Source organism: Aptenodytes patagonicus, chromosome 9 (assembly GCF_965638725.1).
Source record: "Aptenodytes patagonicus chromosome 9, bAptPat1.pri.cur, whole genome shotgun sequence".
NCBI classification, from domain to species: Eukaryota; Metazoa; Chordata; class Aves; order Sphenisciformes; family Spheniscidae; genus Aptenodytes; species Aptenodytes patagonicus.
Genome location: NC_134957.1, coordinates 23,732,343 through 23,743,745, shown reverse-complemented (window position 1 = coordinate 23,743,745; position 11,403 = coordinate 23,732,343). Strand labels below are relative to the sequence as shown.

Genomic DNA, 11,403 nt, shown 5'->3' with positions numbered 1-11,403 from the left:
CTTCTCCCTCTGCAGCTTGGATTACCTGGTTTGGTGACACTTCAGCTCAATGGGAGGATGCTCTTGTCCCTCTCATTTCCTGGTAAGTACCAGTTTTATAGTCCTCCTCTGTAGGAGGAGCCTGGGGCCAGTTGCTTCACACATTGGCACCTGTGGCATTTTGGAGACAGGCATTTCCTTGAACCTTGTCGGTTATTGTCCTAAACCTTTTTTTATTTCCTGAAACCAGGGGGGTTTCCCTTCCGTTCAGCAGAGAAAAACCACCCCTCCTCATCTATTCCCCCCACCCTCTCCGTCCCCAGAGGCTGATGTCATCACACTTGAAATTCAGTTGCAAAAAAACAAAAAGCAAATTGCCTTTCAGAAGCATATATAAACCCTGACAGCAAAGCACCTTTCAGACAGACACCTCTCCCATCCCTCGAATAGAGCAGTGCAGAGCTGGGGATTAAGCAGTGGTAGCAGCCACCAGCATGGTCTACTTAACCTTACAGGTAACTACTATTTCATGTACAAAACCTATTCATCTCTAATCTTTCCTTTTTTCACTTTAAGGAGGTAATGTCGTTTTCTGGGCGTTTCCTCAACTGGTCAAAATTATCGTGACATTAAATGGGAACCTGCCCCAATACTAACAAAATCAGATGGTTTTCACAGACACTTTATTCATAGTTACTAACCTGTTCCTTCCATGCCTGTTCCTTTTATGCGTCCCAAACGTGTTTTGCACAGTGCCGTGGCGGGGGGGTTGTTGTTGTTGGGACGTGCTGTGTGGTTTTTTTCTCCTCGTGTCCACTCTGAGCTGGTCCTGCTCGCAGCCGTAAGAGGATTTCATGGTAGGTCTGAAAAGGCTGTGCTGCCCCTTCTACTGTACCGCTTTATTTCCCTGGATATTATTGGCACCCCTGCTGGACTGAGCTTTGGAAAAATGTTTTTTTTTTTTCCTCCTTTAAATATGTAGTTGGTTTTATCCGCTCGTTTGATCTGTGAGTGTCTTACAATGCCATGTTAGAGGCACAACCAGTAAAATGGCTCTGAAGAAGCTCAAGCAGCTTAGGTGACAAATGCTCTTCCTCTGTCTTTACTCTAGAAATCCCAGAAGTTCTTGGCAAGCTCCCGGCAAGTTCACAAAACTGCTACTCACGGTTTGTATCTCTCTGCAGAACAGCATTCCCTACCCTTTTTTAAAGAGCATCCCAAAATAATCATGTCATTACTTTTTTTAAAAAAAAAGAAAGCGCTGGGCTAAGCACACTGAGATGAACCGCTCAAATTCGTGGAAGACAAAGCATGCCTGGGGGGTCTTGTGATGATCGCTGCCCTCGGTTGCTAAAGAACAAGGAGAGAAGTAACAAGTGGTAAAAATGTTGATTGCTTGTCCCGCGCTAGAACAGAAAATTTAACTGATTTAGAACCAGACTTTCCAAATTCTTACTCTTTGACCATAAATATAAGATATTTAAATTGTAGCTGTCATCGGATTGCTCCGATCATTAACTCCTCTGTTTGTCATTACTTCTGTTTTACATCTGATCTTGCTATTAGCAGTACTTGAAGTGATTCGCGGATCGTTCTCCGTGTCTCACAGCCAGCCTGTTGTCTTCTCCAGCACTGCATGTCTACAGCTTCTCTGCTCCAGACAAATTAAGCAGAACTTTGCTGTGTAGCCACTCGGTCTGTTATAAGTTTGTCTATTAACTTATTTTAAAATGTGTTATTAATACAATAAATGCAAGGCATGTTACTTAATGAACACTTGAGAACAAGAAAAATAATAATAATCCACACAGATTTATTTGCTCTGGGACAGGGTCTTTTTTTTTTTTTTTTTTGTTAAGTTCTGCAGCACAGCTGCCATACCAGGACAAAAACACTGGAGTCATGAAATGCTTTTAACTGAAGAGTTAAAAAATACTGCTGCCTACTGAAGTGACAAAGAGCATTTGATAACGGGAAGGAAGCAATCAAAATTTTATGGGTGCAGTGTGATTCGAGTGGATTTTGCTCCAGCCTCTCCAATCTGGTTTGTCTTCACTGGTTCCTTCTCCTTGAGGGCGTTGGTGCTTTCGTTTGTGGTGTACTGAAGATGCTCACAGAGAGGACACAGTTTTTTGTCAGCAGAAGGTTTCCAAACTGCTGAGTGTTACAGATTCCTATAGCAATATATTTCGCAGAGCCGCTGCGAGGGGTGAGTTTTATTTCAGTGAGTCACAGCAATGATGGCATTCTCAGCTGTGTTTACAAGTAGCTTTTAGACTCCTAGGCTCTAGGTGAGTCCAAATACATTTGCAAGCAAACTGTGAGTCAGTAGGCATGACATTTAAGAATGAATACCTGCTAGTGAAATTAGGGAATGGTCATTTTTTTGATTGGGATATTTTCTGTTTAAAAAATAAAGTGTCATATGTACCTGTTGATTTTGATGAGGTTTCCCGTAAGATGTTGAAGCAAAGTATTTTTATTTTCTTGCTTCACTCATCTTGACTTTTTCATGTGATTAGTTTCATTTGGACATTAATGCCATCTGTTATCTGCGTGCATGTGTGCGTGCACCCCCCACATACATACAGACATGTGTGTATTTATATGGATTCACAATCATGCAGATGTTAGCTGTATTGAATTTTATAGTTTTTCTACTCTCATGTGCACTCTCAAAATGATATTATAAATTATAATGGGTCATAATAATTATAATTCTATGAATTATAAATTCATCAAAACAAAGCAATTTGTCACTGAAATTAAAAAGTAGAATGGTCCCAAACTGGATATTTTCCACAGAATTTTAACACCTCCAAAGATTTGGAAATGGTGACTTCCAAATCCAAAAGTGCCAGTAGCTTGTGCTGTCTGCCCAGCTCTACCTTACAGGTTATAAATACAGGCACCGATTCTGCCTTGGGAAGCTCGACGTGCTGCTTCTTGTCTACCAGCAAAGGTGTTTTCAGAGACAGGAAAAACTTTCCTTCAAACACCGAGCTCAGGAGATCTTCTGGTTTAATCTCCTTCTGAAGCGTAGGCTGAATCCTCTGATATGCTGAGCTCAACTATGAAGGAACACACAAAGGCCTTTTTTATCAGCACTAGCATTGTTTTGAGTGCATAGGGCTTAAGAGCTTTGCTGGCTGAGTCAAGACACCTCAGTGCCTTGTAGGACCAAACTTCTGGATAAATCCAGGCTTTGGGGTCTAGTCCTGCTTGCCAAAAAATAACGGAAGCTGTTTTTATGTGACCCACTCCCGGCAGGGCACCACTGGTAATGTAACAGGGCACCTGCTCTGCCTTTTCTCCAGATAAAGGGACATAATTTGTATTGACCCCCCCAAAAAGATGGCTGCTTGAAACCCGGGGGGGGGGGGGGGGATGTGGCTGAGCCCTGAAACTGCTTCACTTGAACCTTCTTGAAGCCACCCCAGGAGGTGCACAGAGTAGTCCTTACAGCATGTGAAGGCAGTAGGAGCCAGGACGTGCTGTGGACCCTTGGAAACCCATGGAGAGGGACAGGATTCACACCACCCTGCTCACCTTGGGCTCCCTGTGCTGGCAATGAGGGAGAAACGGCACCTCCCCTCAGAGAAGATGCCAGTCCCCTCGCCAGGATCATCTCTCCACTGTCTATTGAGAGAGCCTGGAGCAACGGTGCTCCTCTCCTAGACTCTGCCAAGTGCCTGAAGCCACAGGAGATGACTCTGGGCCCAAATGGCATTCTCAGGGAGAGGCTGACAGCCTGGGACAGCACAGGGAAGCCGTACGTCACCTCTCAAATCTGTAGAGCTGTATGCGGCCACGCGACCCAAGGGACATGCTGGGCAGATCCTGCACTCTCCAGCTGCCTTTGCCCTTCAATAAATTCAGTGAGACCAGAGGCTGAAGACCTCTGAGCTGTCAGCACGTGGCCCACACGTGTCTTTACCCCCTCCCCTCTCTTTTGGTGCTGCAGTGGTGGCCAGGAGCGCTCCAGAGGAGACCGTGACCAGCAGCTTTGCCGCCTTCATCCATGCAGTTCGACCCGAGCACTTGTCCAAGACCGTCTGTCACAGAAGCAAGAGGATGATCCTTGACAGCATTGGGGTTGGCCTGGTGGGCAGCACGACGCATGTGTTCGATATCGCTCTGCAGTACTGCCGGGTAAGAACAGCCCCATATTGCCACGTAAGTTACGTGGTCCCCACCCTGACATCACCACCATAGCCAGGGCCTCATTTCATGGCTGATGTAGGACTTTTGCCTTGCAGTAGAGGGATGTTCTGGCATCACACGATCACTGCTTCACTCAAGGTCTTCCCCTGAATTTCTCTCCCTTTCACAGGAGCTGTACTCTTCGGTTGCCGTGAGCTCTGTCTATGGCAAGCCAGGTGTAAAGCTCTCCCCCACGCTGGCTGCGTTCGCCAACGGAGTTGCGGTAAGGCGGGCTCTTCCAGGAGAAGCTCTGCTTTGTGGTGCCTTCAGAGACACTACTAAGTATTACAGGCAGCAGACTGGTGACTGGGAGGGGTAATGGGGGACAAGGAGTCATGGGCTCCTCTGCAGTCTTGCACACTGCTTTTAGAGGGACCGAACAGCCACCATGGGGACCACTAGGTGACCGGGTGGATGTTGTTACAGACGTAGCCTCAGCAATATCAGCAAGGACCCCTAGCTCCCTCAGCTCACAGCCCCCGACACCAGCATGTCCTTATCTCCATTTCTCTGGCAGACTCACTCCATGGACTTCGATGATACCTGGCACCCTGCTACTCACCCGTCAGGGGCTGTTCTGCCAGCTCTTCTGGCAGCTTCCCAGATGCTACCTCCAAGCACCAAACCCAACGGCGTGGATTTCCTGCTGGCATTTAATGTGGGCCTGGAAGTGCAAGGAAGGCTCATGCATTTCTCCACTGAGGCTCACAACATTCCCAAAAGGTAAACCTCCTTTTCTTCACCGAGTAGGAAGAGGGTTGGTGAGTCTGTTAACAGGCCTACTCAGGGTTTCAAAATGTTAGTTTAAGTCCAGCTGAACTCAGGATCAGGGTAAAGCCCTACTGAGAGCCAAATGCCGGTTCTGCCAGAGCTGATGAGTCACCGCTTATTTCATAATCATTTGGTGGCCTCCAGTGATCTTGCCTTAAAAATAACCATCAAGAGGACTACCACTGAGTCTGCAGTGTCGTCATCCAAAGTAACCAGGGCAAAAGCACAGGACAGGCAGTGGCCCACAGCCATGCAGACAGCTTAATTGTGGGCACAGTCCCTGGCACAATTTCTGCCCTGGTGTGGTCCAAGGGGCAGCACCGACCAGGAATTGTTACCCTTCGGCATGTTAGATGAGGCCACCTTATTTGTCTGAGGGGAGAAAGTTTGGCTGTATGGACACAAGCCATGCCGCCTACTCTTAGGGAAAATTAAAAATTGCTTTCTGGAGATGCTGAGCTCAGTCTGTTGTCTCCAATGAAGTTTCAAGTAGACGCTTAGTTTTCAGATGGCTAAATTTTGAGTTAGGTGAATCCCACCTGCACCAGAGCCGTGAGGGATTTCCACTGGCTGACTTGGCAGCTCATTTCCAGTCCCACAGGCAGGTCTGGTAAGTGAGGCGCTTGGGTGCTCCCTGTGCCAAGCAGGCAGGGATGCTCATATCTGCAATTTCCCCTTTAGGTTCCACCCTCCCTCGGTGGTCGGTACCATGGGCAGTGCTGCAGCCACTGCAAAACTGCTCTCTCTCAGCGCGGCCCAGTGCGCACATGCTTTGGGCATTGCTGCATCGCTTGCAGGGGCACCCATGGCAAACGCCGCCACCCAAGCCAAGCCATTGCATATCGGAAATGCTACCCGCCTGGGCTTCGAAGCAGCGCTGCTGGCCGCCCGAGGGATGGAGGCTAACCCCTCAATTCTGGATGATATCCCTGGTTGCTCTGGATTCAGTGCTTTCTACAGTGTCTATCAACCCAAACCACTGTCCACACCGAGTGACCATCATGAGTTCCTCTTGGAGAAGCAGGATATTGCTTTCAAGCGATTCCCAGCCCACCTGGGCATGCACTGGGTGGTGGATGCTGCCTTGTCTGTCCGGAACCTGTTCATCAACTATGCAGGGTCCTTCTCTCCCTCTTTGATCCGCACCATTGTGCTGAAGATCCCAGTGTCAAAGTACATCAATCGGCCTTTCCCCAGCTCCGAACACCAGGCCAGACACTCCTTCCAATTCAATGCCTGTACTGCCCTGTTGGATGGTGAGGTGGGCCTCAGCTCCTTCACAGAGAGCAGCATCCACCGGCAGGAGCTGAGGGAGCTGCTGGACAAAGTGGTGGTGGAGCACCCTGAAGATAACGTGGCCAACTTTGACAAGATGTACGGAGAGGTGGCACTGCTCCTGCACAGCGGGGATGTCCTGACAGGCAAATGTGACACTTTCTATGGGCACTGGAGGAAGCCTCTGAGCAAAGAATCACTCCTGAAGAAGTTTCGATCCAACGCCTCTCATGTGCTTCCAGAAGAAAAAATAGAAACCATCATCACCATGGTGGACAACCTGGAGAACCTGTCAGATAGTTCCCAGCTGGCCTGCAGCCTGTGAGGGAACAGCAAGTGGTTGGTTTTTTTTTTTATAAGGGACTTGTCCCAGTGAAAATCTGATTCCTTTCTTCATTGGTGCTTTACTATTCATTTCCAATGACAGGAAAGTTCCCACCCCTCGAAGTCAAAGTAGATGCTTTAATACCAAAGGAGTCCACAAGGCAGGAGGTATGTCTGTGTCAGTAATTAGTACACAGATTAAATTTCAACTCACAGTTGATGCTGTCTGAGTAGCTGAAAGGTCACTACAAATACAAAAAAACTCCCATGGAAATCTATGAGAATCCTGGGGTATCATCTGGAAGCCGGTTCCCCAGAAGGAACTGTGTCTAGATATTTTTTAAAGCTGCATTCAAAGTTTTTTCTGTGCAGAATGCCTAACCGCTGAGTCTGGGAAGAAGAGGAAGTTCAACTCCAAATGTGCGCTTTTCTTAGCGCTCTTCTGGGCACTTTTCGGATCATGGTTAGTTAGTCACGCTGGCCAGATGAAAAATCTATCAGTTACTGTAAACAGCTCTGCCTGCAAAACTCTCAGGCAGAGAGGGATTTTTTTTTTTTTTTTCTTTTCCAGTAAAAGCCTCCCATTTCTCCAGCACTTGGGAAGTCTTTGTCACTTCTCTGTGTACAAGGGATGGTTCAAGGACCCTTAAAACCTGTATGTCTTTTCTGAATGAAAGGCAGTTGGTAGGCGAGGAACCCTACATCAGTCCTACACCTGCATCGTACGCCTCCTGAGAGGTGATCCCTGCCAATCCTAGGGCTGTCCCACATCATCCCTTCTGGCTTTGCGCAGGTCGCCCAGGCACCTATTCAGAGCTGGCTCACCAGAAGTGTCCTCTATAGTCCGTGCAGAGATGGGCACCTCTGGATGGTGACTTGGACACATACACACTGTGACTCACATTGGGAAATTCCTGTTTCTCTCCCCCGAGAGGATGGAAAGCTTACTGAGGCTCAGTCCTTAACTCATCTTTCCAGCTGGGATGAAATCAGTACTTGTGCTCCTGAGTAGCCATTCACTGAAAGGCTTTCTTACCCTGCATCCTTTCTGAACAGTAAGATGGAGAACTATGCAATATTCCTCTGTACATTAGGCAAATACTGTGATTGCTTATCCAAAGGGCTTGTTTCCGATGTGATCATGATATAGGTACAGCTTCTGTTGCGGAAGTTAGGGTTGCCTTCTGCAAGGGGGACCGAGATGGGACTAGACAGGCAAGACGGAATGTGGGCCGGTTCCTTTTTAGCTTGCTGGTAGTGGTCTATGCAGAGAACTTCCCAGCCAGGGCAAAACTGTTTGCCCACCTGGTAATCCACTCTCTCATACTGTCTAGCATTTTCACACTGAATCTTTCTGAATAAAGAACGGAAGTAAATTCATTTTCTGCATAAAGATTTAATGCTACATTATGTAGACCATCAGGGTTTCAGTTTTAATCTGAACATACGCAATACAGAGGCTTTTCCAGTAGATGGGGAACACTGCAGAGGCTAGGACAGGACCAGCTAGAAGGCTGGCTTGTGGCCAGTGATTTCTCCAGAGTCATATATTTATATTGAGCCCTGCAGGCTGTTTTTCCTGGTGAGAACAATAGCTATTAGCCAGCAAAGCCTGGCTGTGGTTAAACACGATCGCTCAACGAAGAGAAGTTACCCAGTGTTTCTCCATTAAGCAACGGATTTCAAATACTCGCTAAGTTTCCATGACAAGCTTCTAGTTTCCCTTGGATCGAGTCAGGTGTGAGATCACCAAAACTGTCATTCCATGTTTCACAGCCCAATGAACTGGAAACCCACGGATCCAGCGCCTTCCAAGTCAGCCATTAGCTCAACATTTGTCAAGGGAATCAATATGTGTGACAGAACCGAGATGGGCTTCAGTGGAGGGAACAATGCATCTCAGTGGACTATCAGTGCTTTCAGTGCCCGAACATTTGTTCCAATGTTCTCATTTCCAGGCCTTCTGCACCATGCTGCAGTGATGCCATATAGCAATGAAACTGAGCAGGAGAGGAGGGAACTAGCACCTTTTACCTATTGGTGCTGGAGCAGAAAAAAGAGCTTTTCAGCTGGGTCTCAGGCTACATTTTGTCCCTGAGATACAGAAACCCTTCTAAACCTCATTCATGTCTTGCCTGTCCCATGCAATCCTGACACCTTTCAGCAGACTATTTGTAAAATTAGGAAGGGAAGGCTCAGGAAGGCTGGTAGGTCCAACTTTCCTTTTATTGGTCCCCTTATCAGCTGAAGCAGTAAGTGGCCTTTCCAGAGCATCTAGGAGCTAAAGGCACACTTGAGATTTATTTCATTCATGGTATTTCCTCTAAAAGTCTAGGACCCTGAAGACGCTTCCAGTATCCCAGCCCAGGAAAGTGTCTCACTCGTTATTTCCAGTTTCAAACAGGAAATGTTTCATATCCTTAACTAATTAGGACGCCCAAAGCACTGGCAAGGGAAGCAAGGCCTTAAAAGAGCCACGGGAAAAAATGGCCTGTGAAAATTATAGACCAGCTTGTGTGACACTGAGGGTATTCAGTGATTAATATGGTGCCACCAAAGTCCCTAACTTCTCCTCTCAGGCTGAGTAAGAAAAGAGCCGTTGTCCTTCTTTCTACTGCCGTTCCAAGATAAATGACAACTAAAATTAAGAAAAGGAAACATTTCCCCACGCACATATTTACAGTAGCAAGCTCAGTGAATGAAAGGAGACTCGCAGTGCAGAGCCAGGCAGGATCCGTGTTAGTCATCAATCAATAGCTGCAGTCCCACGCCAGAAATTAGTAGGGCTCCGCTGGCACAAGCACTTGGCCAGGGAGAAGCCCTGAGCCGTAGAGAGCGGGGGAAAGCTGAGGCAGGGCTGGCGGGAAGACGATGCCGCCGTCAGCCCCCTCCCGTGGGCATGGGCCCCCTCCCGTGGGCAGGACCCACCCGCGAGGTCCCGCGGGAGGGCCGGGCACCGCCGCGGGCCCTCAGCACCCTGGAGAGCAGCCGCCGGTGGGGGCGGCGGGCTCCGGGACGGCGGGGGGCTCCGCTCCCCGGGGGGGGGGGGTGTGTGTGTGGGGGGGTGTCCCTCCTCGGGGGTCCCTCCCTGGGGGTCGTCCCCCCCGGGGCTCCGTTCACAAGGTGAAGGTTACGAGCTGCGGCTTTCTCCCGTGGCAGCTCTTGTCTTTAGTTCCCACAAATGGTTCAACTGGCGCCGAAAGCAGCTTTCGTCCCTGCGGCCGCCAACCGGCGCGAGCTTTCGGTAATCTGAAGCACTGAATTTTTTAGGGCTTTGCATTTTTTCGCGCCATGGAGGATTTTGGATCTCCCACGAAATGCCAGCAGAAAAAAATTAGTACAATTCACGGATTGTTTCAATTTTAGAGAGGATTTTGACTGTAGAGGTCAGAAGAGCCCTCTCTGCCTTCCAGCACTAGTTCCGTGATGATAACATTGCTACCGCAGTGTGGCCAGCCGGGGAACTGCTCTCCCTGAAAAACCCCGAGTCCTTCTTTATTGTTTTATGCTTTTTAAATAACTGAAGAATTGCTTTTTAAATAATTAAAGAAAGAAGAAAACTTAGGACAGTCCCACAAGTAATTGAGTGCCCTCAGTCAGAGTCAGAGCGGACTCTGCTGTGGCAGAGCCCTGCCCCAGCTCTGCTGACATGCCTTCCTCCTCACAGGGATGAGCCGTGCCTCCCTCCATGCCATGCAGGCAGCTCCACGCCAGAGCTCCGGGAGCGACTCTGGATGCCTCTTCTGGACAGAGGAAGGCAAGAGCGCTGGCCTTCCTCTCCCTGGTCCAGAGGCTCTCCCAAGCTCTGGACATGTTGCCATGGGGGGTCAAGTTTTGCAAGGAGGCTGCTCTTCCAAAAATGAATGACTGAGACCAACAGCCCGCAGGAATGTGTCCTGCACGGGGATGGAAAGGAGGAGCAAATCCCTCCCAGGTGCAGTGCAAGGCTGCATCCTTCCCTTGGCAGCGGAGATGTGCAGGCCAGGCACATGCGGCTGGTGCAAGGGCCAGAGCAAAGCCCTGTTGCTGCCTCACTGCGAAAAAAGGGCAACCAGGCTGGGCTGCAAGGGGGAGCCAATGTTTTCCGCCTGATGCCAGCATCTTCTTAGCACCTTATTTCCCCCTCATCCCTGCATAAATCTAGGTGAACTCACTGACTTTATACGCTCTCCCTTCCATGCAGCCATCTCATCTCTGCACTTTCCCATACCGGGTGACAGGAACCCTGTAACTATTTATGGAGAGCTGAGTACGAGGCACAGAGCTTCAGCCTCAGGAGCGCTTTGTGTGTCAGACACTGAGGCCAAGTTCCCAGTTCCCAGGCAGGAATTGGGTTTCAATAGTCACAGCTGGATTTAAACCACTGGCTTGGTGTGAGAGCCACCAGTGCCAGCCAGCCTGAGTCAAGCCAAGTAGGCAGACAGAGAAGAAGGGAGACAGAAATCTTCAGCTGTGTAAAAGTGACGATTAAGAGAAGAAGAATGAGAGGTTCTTTGTGTTGATGGAGGATAGTGTAGAAATGAGTGGCTCCAACTGCAGCAAAAGGGCTGTCAGACATCAGGAAAAATGTCCCAACAAGAGTAGTGCAGCAGCAGGAGGACAGATCTTCCAAGAAGGTCATGAAGTCTCCATTGATGATGATTTATAAAAGTAGGATTCACACCCAGGGGTGAGAGCTGAGCAGGCTGCCTTGGGAAAGCTCTCAAGGTTCATGCAGCCCTACTTTTATGGCTGGGATTTGAGACTTGTCCTAGGTTTGCAAAATAAAAGCTTGAACCTGAAACTGGCCATCAAAAGCCTGGCCTCTGCATCCTTTCTCCTGCTGGGACACAGACAGAGTATGGGTTGTGG

The 11,403-nt window shown here is 48.7% G+C and overlaps 1 protein-coding gene across 1 annotated transcript; it reads left to right on the top strand.

Moving 5' to 3' along the window:
- Nucleotides 1-473: 473 nt before the first annotated feature.
- On the top strand, nt 474-6,553 carry LOC143164756 (cis-aconitate decarboxylase-like). The gene is made up of 6 exons (XM_076347678.1): nt 474-494; nt 1,091-1,145; nt 3,944-4,131; nt 4,313-4,405; nt 4,700-4,905; nt 5,635-6,553. Exons 1-6 carry the CDS (start codon nt 474-476, stop codon nt 6,551-6,553), a joined length of 1,482 nt encoding a protein of 493 aa, XP_076203793.1.
- The last annotated feature ends 4,850 nt before the right edge of the window (nt 6,554-11,403 follow it).